Source organism: Cryptotermes secundus, unplaced genomic scaffold (genome assembly GCF_002891405.2).
Source record: "Cryptotermes secundus unplaced genomic scaffold, Csec_1.0 scaffold278, whole genome shotgun sequence".
NCBI classification, from domain to species: domain Eukaryota; kingdom Metazoa; phylum Arthropoda; class Insecta; order Blattodea; family Kalotermitidae; genus Cryptotermes; species Cryptotermes secundus.
The window spans coordinates 249,845-265,162 of record NW_019731978.1 but is presented as its reverse complement, the minus strand read 5'-3'; the positions used below and the strand labels follow the sequence as shown (position 1 = coordinate 265,162).

General features: G+C 44.3%; 3 protein-coding genes across 5 annotated transcripts in view; 1 reads left to right on the top strand and 2 right to left on the bottom strand.

Moving 5' to 3' along the window:
- The window catches only part of LOC111867371, a 248,624-nt gene that overhangs the window by 9,514 nt on the left and 223,792 nt on the right, over positions 1 to 15,318 (top strand). The gene's annotated exons all lie outside the window — the stretch shown is intronic.
- Positions 1 to 15,318, bottom strand: part of LOC111867370 (patched domain-containing protein 3) — a 118,345-nt gene that overhangs the window by 62,648 nt on the left and 40,379 nt on the right. The gene's annotated exons all lie outside the window — the stretch shown is intronic.
- Positions 12,409 to 15,318, bottom strand: part of LOC111867376 — a 5,148-nt gene continuing 2,238 nt past the window's right edge. The window contains exon 2 of the mRNA XM_023857171.1: positions 12,409 to 12,789. Coding sequence (XP_023712939.1) covers positions 12,409 to 12,789 — 381 coding nt within the window. The remainder of the gene's footprint in view (positions 12,790 to 15,318) is intronic.

Sequence of the window (15,318 nt, the reverse complement as noted above, 5' to 3'; positions counted from 1 at the left end):
CAAGATAATTAAGCAAACAGCTAGATAATTTAAAAACTAAGTTATTACTCAGTAAACTGATTTATTGCCTAGTCAACTAATTAAGTAACTAGTTAAATCGCTAGATAACAACCCCCGTAGATAATTAAGTGCTTCTTTCAAGCTAGCCGTTAATCTCTGTTTTCTATAATTCTNTGGTCTCCTTCCTTCTGGCACTTCAACTAGTGTCCTATACAAATTCTTAGTCTCCCCAAATCGTGCTACATGCCCTGCTCACCTCGTCCTTGAAATGAAAATTATACAGTTTTCTCCAAACTCCTCTCACTTTCTGCTGTGCGGAGGGCGGCTCTCCGGCCTGAGCTTAGAAATCAAATGCGGTGACAAGGCATCATATTATGCCACGACCACTTCCTAATGCTTTTTCAGCTTTAGTTCACCGAATAAAACGGTTTAGATTTATAGTCGTTAAGTTCACGTTCAAGAGAGCCGTCACTGGTCCCCATAAGGAGCCAGATCTATCCAATCCATAACTTTCCACCCGATCTCTCTAAGATCCATTTTAATATTATCCACCCACCTACGCGCAGTGGTCAATTTCCTTCTGTCAATAATGTTATATTTTAGCGTCCTGTTGCACTGATTTAAGTCCATTTATTTCACCGTCTTCTAGTGCATACACTTATCTACCTCACTCCTCTCTCTCGCACTACATGTTTCGGCACAAAAGTGCCATCTTCAGGTGCCTATTCGATTAACGTTAAACTAGTTCACTGCATGCCTTGTCGTCTTCATATTAAAATAATTAAAATATATATTTATCATATATATTGATAAATATTAAATATTAAAAATATTAGAATTGTTCAGGATTTTTCCTACGTCGTATCTCACTACTCGAGTCACATCTATCCTCTTCTGTCGGAGCACTCTTTCTATTTTCGTGTGTGTATTGTGCTTTATGTTGTGTCTTGCTCCTGTGACTGCGAGTGTTATGATTCTATATTATTGTCGGGGTTTCAGTTTATAAACCACAGAAACCCCGACAATAATTTAGAATCGCTCTGTATGTCCGACTGCGCCATTGCTCGAGCCATCTTGCTTGATAAGTTTTCTTTGATGCAATACACTATGCAGCCGATTTTTTTTTCAAAGAGCAGCGAAGTTTTCTTCTCTCCACATTTCATGCTTAATTTCAGTGGGCGTTATATTAGTTTGACCGCCTCTGTGGTCTAGTGGTCAGAGTTCCTGGCTACAGGTCCAGAGGACCCGGCTTCCGTTTCCGGCGGTACCAGATTTTCTGAGAAGTAGAGGGTCTGGAACGGAATCCACTCAGCCTCGTGAGGATAATTGAGTAGCTATTTCAAGGAAATAGCGGCTCCGGTCTAAAAAAACGAAAATAACGGCCGTGAGGATTCGTTGCGCTGACCACGCGACATCCTCTATCCGCAAAATTTGGCACTAACTTCGCCGACAAGCGGCGGTCTCTCGACCGGTATAGTTCGCTTGCGGACTACAGGCCACGGAGTTATACTAGCTGTGGATGTAGAATTCTGCAGCGTTTTGGGTTTACTGTTAAGCGTTCTCGGAGTCAGCATGTTTGTGAAAGGTTACATCACAGTTACATCTTGTGCAAGTTGAAATATTTGCTAGTAAATGTGTCTCTCGGAATGTGAACAAAGGATGCAAGCAGACGCATGCGCCTTGTGTGGGTTGGAATGTAGCAGATATTTTTTTCACAATATTTGCACAGTCGCATTTCCAGCTGTTAACAAGAATTGTTGCGTAACTTATTGTCATTGTTTACCGGCTGAAGCGCGTCACACTGTCCTCGTGGTGTCAGAAACTCAGTTCTCACAGTATATAACACTGTAACTTATTCGCAGTTGATCTTCCAGGCGTCGCCCCTTGACGTAAAGCACACATGTTATGTTCAATTTCGTGGGATGGGGGTGATATTGCTACGTCAGCCACTAATTGGCCTATTGTCTCAGCCTCGGATGATAGATGAATATGGAACATGTTGTAGAATGAGAATAGGCAGTGGAAACGGAAGCATTCGGACAAAAACCAGCCGCAGTGCCACTTCGTCTACCACAAATACCATACGTGTTGACCTGCGGTCGAACCCGGGCCGCCGAAATGGGAAGCCGGCCACTAACCGCCTGAGCTATAAGAGGACAATGTGTTCATTTTAATGCCACCGCTGTTATGAATTGTTTGGATCCTAAGAAAGTAATGCATTTTGGAAACGGTTACAAACATGAAACAATTTCGAAAACAGCGTTGAAACTCATAAAGATTACTTACTCCGTTGTTTTAATCGGCAAGCGAACTATACCGACCGAGCGACCGCCACTTGTCGGCGAAGTTAGTGCCAACTTTAGTGGATAGAAAGCGTCGCGTGGTCAGCGCAACGAATCCCCACGGCCGTTAATTTCGGTTTTCTAGCCCGAGCCGCTATTTCCATGGAGTAGCTCCTCAATTATCCTCATGAGACTGAGTGGACCACGTTTCAGACCCACTACTTCTCCGAAAATCCGGTAGCACCGGGAATCGAACCCGGGTCTCTGGATCTGTAGCCAGGAACTCTGACCACTAGACCACAGAGGCGGTCAAAGATTACCTACACACTTTACATACTACCACAGTTAATAAGTTCGTAGAAGGGCCGCAAAGCTTCGTACGGGAATTTACTGCCAATATGTTTCAGCAATGTTTTCGACAGCTGTATCAACGTTGACAGATTTGCATAGCGGCCAACGGCAACTATTTTGAGGGCCGATGTGGATTTGTGTAAGTGTATGTGAACAGCTTGTAATATAATGCGATAAAACCATATTCCACGAACATAATGGCTGTACCACGTATGTACTCCCTTAGTTACTCTGCAAATTTCAACGCGATTGTTGTGTTCTTGCCATGTACACCGCGACTGTGGCCCATCTACATTGAGTATGTGGCTTGTGAAATTCTCTCTCGAAAGGACTTACAGCTTTGGAGGTTGGTATACCTGGTCTTTCACATATCTCCGTGTGTAGAAGTCGCATGGAGTAAATCCCGGTGATCTAGGGGGCTAAGGAATGCGTCCTGCTCCTCCTGTCTAATCCTTTGGCAGGTTCTCTTTGAAGAAGTCCCTCAAAGCTACATGGAGAAGAGGCAGAGTTCCGACCTGCCTTCATGGGATTTGCCGTGGGAAATCTTTCTTCAACTGGGTCCATAACCATCACAGTAGCTTCCTCAGAGGAGCGGCCATACATTTTTGTTTCTGACGTAGGACAAAACGCGGTGACTTTCGACGAGCCAATGATAACTTACACTGATAGAAGCGAAAGACGGAAGGTAGCCCCAACACCGAAAACGATGTAGTCACCAGATGTATCAGCATCAGACAGCTGATATAGAAGTTGGATACTACATGGCTTAAATTGAAGCATATTCCGAAACGTCCCCAAACGTGTAGGTTGTGGGATATGGAGATTCTTATTGGCTCTTAAGTTAATTTTTTCTTAATTTTCTTGGGAGCTTCACGAAGGCGATCAACAATTTCCATTCTAACGCCAGATAAAATGTTAGGTTACGGTATTCTTATACCAAGCTCTGACTGGGCCGTGCCATAGCTCAAGCGGTTAGTCGCTGGTTTCCCAACGCGGCGGCCCGGGTTTGATCCCGGGCCTGGTCAAGTGGGATTTATGGTGGACAAAGTGGCGCTGGGGCAGGTTTTCTCCGAGTACTTCGGTTTCCCCTGCCAATCTTCATTCCACCAATTGCTCCAAAATCACCCTCACCTATCATCTGGGGCTGGTACATTAGGCCAGAAGTGGCCGCAGTACAAGGGACATAGTCCCACCCCACTAGCAATAAAAAGAAAGCCCTGACTGAGTCATTACCACATGCTCTGAACTACTGCTGAAACTGTAAGCGGCATTCTGCCTTTTGCACTGGAGACGCCATTTTCGTTTGATAGCGATCGCAGCGCCACTCGCAGGTGATAGGTTGCAATACATGGTCCCATACTCTGTTTAAGATGTTACATGAATATATCTGCAACCGTTTCGAAAATACACTAGTTCCTTATCACCAAAAATATTCATAATGTCTCTGTACAGTAATAGAGTTGTAAGAGAGTAATTAATCCATTGCAATGTATGCGCAAGTCCTTTTCCCCTGAAGTTTTAAAATTTTTCTTTTTCTTCTGGAAAACTGGAAATTAAATACCCCAAAAACTGAAATAGGCATAAAAGGTGAAGTTGTCCCTGTGATTAACTAATTAAGCACTACGCCATGAAGGCGTATGGGGTAGTGAATGTATACATCCATATTTTCTTCACCTCGACACCAGTTGGAAGTGAGTGGTCAGCTTCACGCCCCTGCCACTTTATCCCAGTTGAAAGAGCCCCGGTATCCATTGGATAGAAGGTTTGGTAGACCCCAGAGCCAGTCTCGACGACTTGGAAAAGAGAAAATTCTTGCCCCCACCGGAACTCGGAAGTCCAACCCCTCCGTCGTCCAGCCCGTTGCCAGTCGCTACACGGACTGCGCTATCCCGGCTCCCCTGTAACAGTCGTAAATGAGGCTTTCCACCCCTCTCCTTAGCTCTTTCGAACGCAAAATAAAAAACCCAATACTCTAAACTAGGGTTTCTCAGCATTTTTTTGGACCCTGGATCAATTACTTGGAGGACAACACGATTATAAAATGAAATATGGGTATTTTAAGAATTCTGATTGGAATGACAGTGAAATTTAGTCACGAGATACATCCCAATGGCTCTGAAAATGAAACTTCTATTTCGCCATGCAAATCACAATTTTAATTGCATGTATAAAGGACCGTTGTGTTGAAGATGGAGGCAGATCTCTGGTAGTCCACTGACCATGAGTCTGGAAAAAACTGCGCTAGGAGAGTGGTTCTCGTGCAGTATGCTGAAAAGTGTTGTGGGGAGTGATTCTAAAATTTTGGGAGATTTTCAAGAGTCTAAAAACTCCACAGGGAATTCCTCTACAATCGTGCCACATTTGGTCGAATACGTGTGGCGGTATGGTGCTGTATAAACAACGAACAAAAGAAAGAGAGACAGATTGTTCTTTATAGATATACGAGATGAGAAATTCACTAAGTGGACAACAGGTGTAGGAAACTTGTTTCATGATAATTTATAAGCATTTATTCTGAGGTATCTGAATTCATTTGGGACACGCGGTAGCGTAGCTGGCTGAGGCACTATATTGCAAGCCGGAAGGTCGCGGGATCGAATCTCGATGAGATCACTGATTTTTTCAATTAACCTAATTCTTCCAGCAACACTATGGCCCTGTGGTCGACTCAGCCTCTAACAGAAATGAGTACCAGGAATATTCTTGGGGGTAAAGGGCGGCCGGCGCGTAGGGCTGACAACCTTACCGCCATCTGTGAGCCAATTGTCTAGAAAATGTGGGAACCTTAACATCTCACAACCCTTTGGGCCTCCATGGCCTGTTATGGGGATACATTTACTTTTAATTTTACTTTATCTGAATTCATTTTGCACTAGGGCCTCCATTGCTCTACTCTCACTACAGTTATGACAAGCAACAGCGACAAAAAAAAAAACACATGTCAGGAAGCCTTCTTAATTAAGCAGTCTTCATGAAAATGACAGCTGACGACAGAATCTGTTCTGGATTACTGTTTTTTTTTTTTACTTTACCCGCCGTCCGGAATTCTAAAGAACGCAGCGTTTCCGAAACTGGGTTCGCGTCCGTCATCAGGTGAGACGTGGGAGACACTTACTCTGCTGGGTTCGTTAAAAGGAGCTACCCTCGATTGTTGGGCGTCCAGTGACATAAAGGAACGTACTGTCACGTGACAGAGTGACTATAGACGGATTTTTGGATTGATGGCAGGATTTATTGGATACTTTGATATATAACGCGCGGCTACACTTTACAGTTAACTGTCACACACACACACACACACACACACTATAATGTCCACAGTCACGCCTTCACTAATCGTTGCTTGGGAGCGGTTTCTAAGGGCGGACGTTCCCGAATTCAGCCTCAGCTACCATATCTAACAATAACAGCTCACAACAACTGAGCTCCAGCAGAAATTCCTAACTTGTCCTGCTTATAACGACCCGGCACCGACAGCACAGGAAACATCGTTACTATGTTGCTGTTTACGGGCCCCTGCCTAGTAACGGCAGTTTTATAATTACTTATTTAGCGGTCGTTGCCTAGCAATGGGTCCATGTACCACAATATGAATTATTTAAAACGCTAAAAGTAAGCAACGCTGTTTTGCCATGGATCACTTGGAGTTAGATTCGAGCCAACGGAGTATTTCAGCAGGGAATCAGTCCGAAATTCAAGTAATTTGTTAATGTAACGGGGAAAGTCGTTAAGTTGGGAAACCGTAGGTCCAGGTGCGACTATATGTACAGGGTGATTCTACATTATTGTCGGGGTTTCCGTGCCCTATAAACGGAAACCCCGGCAATAATTCAGAATCACCCTGTATATCAGCTGGAATAACAAAAACATAGGGAAGAATTATTAGAATTAGTATTTAGAGCACGGAAGATAGTCTTGTTTGGAATCAGGGCGTTGCAGATTGTATCTTGACGTCACAGTTACAGACCTGCGCAGTCATTATATTCATTTCATTGCTTTCACGTAAGCCTCCACGCCATTATCTCAGCCACTGATATTTACCTTATTGCCAGACAGATGTTACATCCGCAGTTGGACGCGATGCTCATTCACTGTAGATACTTACACATTTTGCACAAAGATAATGGAGAACAGATACATTCCACTACACAAATGTTAAAATTCCCTTAACATTTCACATCGAAAGATGTTTCACTTTGAAAGTTGCGAGTTATACTCTGTGACGCTATAGCCGGGATAACTTAGGCAATATGGTGACTAGGTAAACGGCCGGCCAGTCTCCTGACGGGGGGAGATACCGTATTTACGCATGTATAGGCAGCACATTTTTGCCAAAAATTCAAGAGGAAAACTGGGGTGCGGCTTATATTCGAAATATTCGAAATCACACTTCATTTAAAAAACATATATTCATAATTAGTAATACGTAATTAGTACAGGGTGTTCTACTCCTGAAATAATAATCAAAGAAAATTATTTTTTCTATGATTTCTGTCTGAAAATTGTGCTGCGGCCTATACACGCACGCGGCCTATACATGCGTAAATACGGTATCTTCCTCTTCGGTCGCCGTGTTTAGATTTGGGCCCACCCAACCTCCTGTTGGCAGGGTACCGGGGGCTCTGTCCCCGGAGGTAAAGTGAGCGGGTCATGAAACTGATCATTCATCTCTATATACTGCTAACTTTAAGAAGGCGTGGCGCTATAGCTCCACCCCCCCCCAAAGTCTTAATGGCATAGTGCTTAACTAATTAAGTAAAGGGACAACCTTACCCTACTTATATTGAGACCACAGAAAGATGTCCCATGGCTCGACTCCCTCCATATGTCCCTCGAGCAGATACAATGCTTCTACCTTCGATTTACCCCCCCCCCTCTATATTCCGTTCTAGTCACTTAGCCATTCTGCTCACACGGATGTTGGTAAGAACTCCATCTCAAACATCTCTGAGGGAACGTTACGGAAGTGATCACCGAAATCCCCGTTATGGTGATTGTGACTCGCACCGCACGTTAAGAATAGAATTCAATAACTTTCTAATAATGATGCAACGAACTGCGTCACTATCCGGCGTTAACGCATTCTCCGAGATCTTTCATAGATATAATATTGTGATAATCACGTGATAATGTTCCCGGACAACAAGTACTTTGAGCTGCTTGACATAGACCAGAAGGTCTAAAAGGGAATAAAAAAACTCCGTGGCTTGAGTCTGCAAGCGAACTATACCGACCGAACGACTGCCGCTTATCGGCGAAGTTAGTGCCAAATATAGCGGATAGAGGGTGTCGCGTGGTCAGCGCAACGAATCCCCACGGCCGTTAATTTCGGTTTCCTAGACCGGAGTCGCTATTTCCTTGAAATAGCTCCTCAATTATCCTCACGAGGCTGAGTGGACCCCGTTCCATACCCACTACTTCTCAGAAAATGTGGTAGCGCCGGGAGTCTAACCTGGGACTTATGGATCTGTAGGCAGGAACTCTGACCACTAGACCACAGAGACGGTCAAAAGTGAATACAGCAGCAGGCAGAAAGGGGAAGCCCCAGGCTATCCACGGGACCTCTGTCCGTGGTCAGGGTATGGACGACTGCGGAAGGTTTCGGTAGGTAGCGCATGCGCTCATCAGGCGTTGAAAGCAAGGCAGTTACATTCCAATCATCGTCGCAAAGTGCCAGAACGTCATGATGTATACAGCTGTTTTGTGAAATTGTTTGTATGAGATTCTGTCATGACAGGCGTACATTACGAACAATATAAATGCAGTATGAGACAAGAGAAAACACACGTACCCTATGAGATCCTGGTTATGTCGTGCCGATCGAGGAAAACGATCTCAGGACTACACGGGCGAATAAAATAAATATAAAATAATAAATATAGCCATAATAACAATAATAATAATTAACCAACATTGGTCTACTTGTAAGTAGTTCAGATTATCCTGTCCGCACGTGATAGCGTAGTTGGTAGAGGCACTGTGCTACAAGCCGCAAGGTCGTGGGTTCGATTCCCGAAGAGATCATTGGATTCTTTAATTGACCTAATACCTCCAGCCGCACTACAATTCTTGCTTCGACACAGCCTCAATCAGATATGAGTAAGGCTTGCAATCTCACTGCCATCTGTGAGCCGATTGCCTAAAAAATGTGGAAGTCTTGACGTTTCACAACCCCATGAGCCTCCGTGGTCTATTATATGGACAGCTTTGTTTTAACTTAATTATAAAAAGGATTTTTGAGGCCGATTTGCAGATTTTAAGGCAAAATTAAAAGACGTTTGTATTACGAATAAAGCGTACCCTTGGGAACACCAGGACAAAGGTTCAGTTTGCAATATTTGTTGAAGTCTACAGCTGAAGACCTACATTGTAAACAGCATTATGACCTTCGCTCAGCGTGAGCATTGACCAATGGGAAAGGAATAGCAGAGAGAGATTTGAAAGTTACTGTATAAGTATTTCCTGATGATGGTCAAAAATAGTGGCTTAAATATGTCGTCATTGTAGAAACAGTAGTTATCCTGGAACTGCACGTATATTATGAAACCGAAACTGAATAAAATAGTCTTTGCACTACACGCCTGAAATAAAAGAAAAGCTATGGGGAGTTCCGTGTTCATGCACGTCTCAGAAATCACTTATCACTGAGTGACTATAGACGGGGTTTGGATTGGTAATTGGATTTATTGACTTACTACAAGTAACTATAGTGCTGTCGCCAATTCACACACTCTGCAATCCACAACAGTACGCACTAAGTCTTTTCAGTCTGCTGTGTCTTCACCAGTCGTTGTCTGGTAACGGCTTCCAACGCCGTAACCTCCTCAGCTTCTGTGTTCACGCCCTTACTGTCCGGCGACTGTCTACCAACTAACTGAACTCAAAGTCACATTGCAACTGACGGTCAGTCAGTAAGTCTTGGTGTCGAGCCCCATCAACTAACTGAAATCTAGACTTGTCCTGCTTATAACACCCCGGCACGGAGCGCATGGAAAACACCGCTTCCAACATCCCTTTTCTTGTTGCTTCATGCAGCTGTCGCATGGACCGCTTAGGGGACACTTCTTCCCAGTTACTCCATTCATGCGTGTTAGGAATCTGTTGCCTAGCAACCTACTTTGTTTACAGAGTCGTTACTTAGCAGCGGGTCTACTTGCTACAGGCTCAACAGGCTTCGATTAAATCTAGTATTGGGCCGCGGCAAAGCTAAAGCGGTTAGTCGCTGGCTTTCCACCGCGGCGGCCCGGGTTCGATCCCGGGCCTGGTCACGTGGGATTTGAGGTGGACAAAGTAGTGCTGGGGCAGGTTTTCTCCGACTACTTCGGTTTCCCCTGCCAATCTTCATTCCACCAATTGGTCCACAATCACCCTCACCTATCATCTGGGGCTGGTACAATAGGCCAGAAGTGGCCGCAGTACAAGGGACTTAGTCCCACCCCACTAGCAATAAAAAAAACCAGTAAGCATCAATACGCTTATTCTTCGATCTTTAAAATAATTACTACTTTCAGGTCATTCTTTTGCCCTGAAAATGGAGAAAGGAGGTTCCTCCAAAGAATTCGTAACAATCTACCAGACTACACGGTGTCAAATACCAGACTATAGCTATTTTCATCGTCACCGTTACGAGAACATCAAATCTGGCGTAACAACATATCTCTGTCCGGAGTTCGAAATATCAATACCAGACGGGTTAGCGTAGCGGTACGTAGATGCCGGCTTATAATCTCGCCAGGGATACTGGAAGTGTCTCCTAGTTTTCTTCAGTCACTCTATGCAGTTTACGGGACAGTGCCTCGATTAATCAACGACCGTTTCCTTCCAAATTGTCATTTATCTGTTAACCCACCATCTGAAGCTAACTGACTGACTCCATGGAGCTGAGTGCTTGAGAAGCCGCCAGTCGCTCAGATACACAAAGGTTTTCTGTCATTTATGTCTCTAAGATCCATCTTAATATTATGCTCCCACCTATGTCTAGGTCTTCCTAGTGGACTCTTTCCTTCTTGCGTTCTCACCAACAAAACCCTACACGCATTCCTTGAAGTTGTACAGTGTAAGTACTGACGGTGTGCTTCAATAACCCACAGGGAGATAGGAACCGCGACCCCATTGTTTGAGGGGTGTGAGACCTTGTACGCCACTTGTAAACAGCTTATATATTTTTATTCAGAAAATATGAGTTTTCCGGTTTATTCCGCGTACATTTCCGTATTTGATAACTGCGGAGGCATCGCGAACCACCAGTAAGAATGCGCAGCCGCAGCGCTTGCGCGTGCGCAGTCGGCACGACCTTGATACTAGTTGAACAGAACAGTATGGCTGTCACGCCCCGATTTTCCTTCAGATCCGTTAGCATCTTCTGCACGTATCCGTTTACCCTACTTTCTTCCTACCTGTTCAACAGACAGTCGTTTGTTTTGTAACAGAAATCATGGAGACTATGTCGTCTCTATCAAGGTTGCAGTGAATGACGGTTCGCAAGTGAGAAGACGTCCCCGATGGTGTATGCTGCTGGTTGGTCGGAAAAGCTGACCAGTGGCCACCTCCCTTACCTCTGGTTAAAAACAAAATATTCTGAACTGAATGGTAGCAAGCATTGCAACAATTTAATCTGTTCTTAACCCGTAATGACAGAACTTGTATTCTTTTACTGTAAAGATAAAGGTATTGGAGCCGGCATAGCTCAGTCGGTATAACGACTGGCTACTGGTTGGACGACCGAGGTGTCCGAGTTAGAGTCCCGGTACGGTCAAGAATTTTCTTCACGTCGTCCAGACCGACTCTGGGGGCCCACCCAGCCTCATATCCAGTGGGTACCGGGGGGAAAGCGGCAGGGGCATTAAGCTGACCAACTGGTGCTGAGGTCAAGAAAATATGGAGCTATACATCCACTCCCTCATACGCCTTCATGGCGTAGTGCTTACATTGTTAAGCAGAGGGACAAGAGAAGAGAGACAAAAAAGAGGAAGATCTTGTACTGACGGAAATCGAACCCGTAGCCCGTCGCTATGTCGAATGATTTAACCCGACATCTGATTTGTGTTACTGTAGTTGATCAAATATTTGAACTTCGACACATCTTCGTGGGATTTGTTGTCTGTATTTACCTATGATTTAGTCTTGGATTCTTGTGACGAGACGTCAGTGTATACAGTACTTAGTTTTGTCTGTGTTTACTTCCCGTCCAGTCTCCTTGCAATCATCTATTAGAGCTTCTGTGTTTTGTTTTCCGTTATTTATGTTTGCGCCCACTACATGATCCTCGTCGGAATAGACCAGAAGCTACTGTATCTCATCCAATTTCAATGCCACTTTCTTTGGACCTTCCTAATAACTCAAAGCAAAGCTGAAAAGCAATGGCGATAAAGCATCTCCTTGTTTCGGACAACAGATATGTATTAGACAAGTGTCTACCTATAAGGACTTAACTATATGTCACATCCAAACATATTTTTGTTCGCTTAACTAGTTTTATAATGTCACGCGACACAGTCACTAAAGACAGGGTTCGGATTGGTAATTGGATTTATTAACAACCTACAGGTCGTAACTACAAATAACTATTACACTGTTGCTGATTTACAACAATTTACTAGGGACGTTAAAAAATGATTGACACTAAATATTTTTTTCTTCACAGTAACCATTTATTGGAACAAACTACATACAGATTATATTAAAGGTATTCCCTGCCAACCGCTATACACCTTTGCCATCTTTCCGGCAGTTTCCGTATTCGCACAGCAAACCATGCTTTGGGGGTATGCCGGCGTCACTGCTGGACAACGGCCTGAAGCTCGTCGTTGGAGGTGAACGTCTTACCCCGCATGACGTCTTTCATTGCATCGAATAGAGCGTAGTCGCTAGGGGCAAGATCGGGCGAGTATGACGGATGAGGCAGCACGGTGAGCACCCAGGGTGGCAGTGGTCTGCCGACTGCCATGTGGCCACGCATTGTCATGTTGGAGTAGTCTGTGTGCAGTGTTCCACGTGACAAACCTGTTGCGTTCTCTAGTTTATGGAAAGAGATGCGCCTGTTCTCCAGTATCAAGTCGGACACACGCTGGATACTGTCTGGTGTGCATGCTGTTGCTGGACGCCCTCTGCTTTTGCCTTTTCCAGCACAGTCCTTGCCGTCTTTGGAATCTGCTATCTAGCTAAACACGGTTCTGCGACTTGGTGCTGCTTCCCCACATACGGCGACTAACCTCATGTGAATGTCTGAAGCAGCCACTCCTTCCCTCCAGAGAAACCACACAATCCACCGTTCCCCGTGATTGTCTGCTTCCATGTAGTCTGAGCGTTGTCCACGACTGCACCTGCATACCGCCAAGAATGACGCAGCACTGTTCGACCTGTGTTCAGTAGTAACGTCATCTCGTGGTCATAGGCGGCACTATGTCTTCCCACATACACCGGCTCGCATTTGACACCGGTACTTTTCCGGAGTTATATAGATGGAGTGTCAATCATTTTTGAACGACATATTTTTTTATTGCTAGTGGGGGAGGGCTCTTGTAAACACGGTGATGAACCTTAGGGTTCCATAAAATGCTGGGAAATTCTTGAGTAGCTGCAGAATTGGCGGCTCCTCCAGAAGGGCTCAACTCCATGAGTAAGTAAGTAAGTGGGGTGGGACTAAGTCTCTTGTACTGCGGCCAATTCTGGCCTATTGTACCAGCTTCAGATGATAGGTGAGGGTGATTGTGGAGCTATTGGTGGAATGAAGGTTGGCAGGGGAAACCGAAGTACTCGGAGAAAACCTGCCCCAGCACCACTTTGTCCACCAAAAATCTCACTTGACCACACCCAGGATCGAACCCGGGCCGCCGCGGTGGGAAGCCAGCGACTAACCGCTTGAGCTATGGCGCGGCCCTTTGAACGACCCAAATAGAATCACTCCACACTAATCTTCTCAGTCTCCCTAAACCACGCACTCCCAATACCACTGCACTATAGCACACAAAGCCTTCAGATCACACGTTAAATCTTCATAGGCTAACTTCTTGTACTCTTCTGTAGTCCCCGAGGGTAATGCTTGCTTCCTTGTTCGCATGCTTCTTCAGCTACTACTCACTCGTAACTGCCTTCAACGAATTCCGTCACTCTTATTTATATAGCCGTAGAACGGACATGAACCTACAGTAAACACATCACGTGATCTCTATCCAGCCAGTCTATTGGCGCGTCGGTCGTATCTACAGAAAATACGTCACGCGGTCTCTGTCCACTCTTGTGTGACGTCACCGCGGACGCTCAAAAAAACAACGTCCTCTACTGGTGCGTGTTGGACCTCGTTTACAGAGCTGCTACCTGGCAACACGTTGATCAAATCCATTACAATAAGTATATGAAACTCGATTTTGCTGTACAGTACTTCTCTCGTAACTGAATCATAGCTTTCTTGAAGTCTATAAATAGCTGATGTGTTGTAAACTTAGTCTGAAACACTTTCGAGGCTACGTCTATCTAAAGCATGCAACTTCTCCAAAGAAAAGCCCGGTGTAATCAGTGACACTTCGGTATGCCGATTTTTGTTCACATCCTGTGTTGAGAAATTGTATCTAGTAATTTTCTGCCAATGACGTAACGATGTACACAAGCACAAATATACTATATACAAGAAGTATGTAACTCAGGTTGCATCTGAGGATACACCGAGCGTGGATGCAATATGATCTCTCCACACATCTGCCCCTTGTATGAACTGCACCTGCATAGTACAATCTCTGCTGTTCTTGCATTCGTTAGATCGCTAGTTGACAATATCTCAAACGGTGCTTTATCTTGTTATTCAGTTTTTATTTTCGATTTATCATTAAATTTCATAAAAACACATTTATTTCATACTCACTTCGGAACTTACGATCTCGTATTTAATCACGTGTCGCAGTATTTCTGTGATCACTTTCTACGCTTAGCAAACGGGGAAGTCACAGATTAGAACGATGTTTTCTATCACCAACACGATGCTATAACCGTTACACTGAATTTAAGGTTCACATATCGGTGACCAAAAAAAAATATCATCTACGATGTGACGCCGCATAGTCTGGTAGAATTTAATCGGGGTTTCAGATAAACGTACTATTTAATATTCAGGGTCCAAGAGTAAGCTATGAAAGCAACAAACAGAGCGAGATAATGATGGATGCCGTACATTCATCCGAAACGTCGGTGAACTACCGAACTACACGAAATACCCAGTAGAAGAATACTGTCTTCTAAAACGCCGTGTAGTCTGCTGAAAGTCAACCGACATTTCGAAGGACCATATCAATTCCATCTTCAGTGTAGAATAAGCCGAGCAAGATACCAGCGTGAAGGCAGGTGGTGTTTCATTCCATTCTCACATGTTATCGAATGAATCGTCGAGGCTGAAGTTTCACTCCATATGCCACGAATGACACGCACAAATTTCCCGTCGTGACCCTTATTCTTTATGTAGTATACTACAGTTTACATATCCACATACATTTATTATCGGCACTCACTGAATAGACATGATATGCTTACGATATTACTCGCTTGTCCTTGGCCTAATACATTTTACGTTAATGCGATGTGTTAACACCCTCCTATTCGGTACTATGGCTTGTGTAATCATGTTATGTGTGCCCTTGATAATGTTCGTAAGATCGAAACAAATCTGGATTAATGCAGTCAATTTATATATATATAT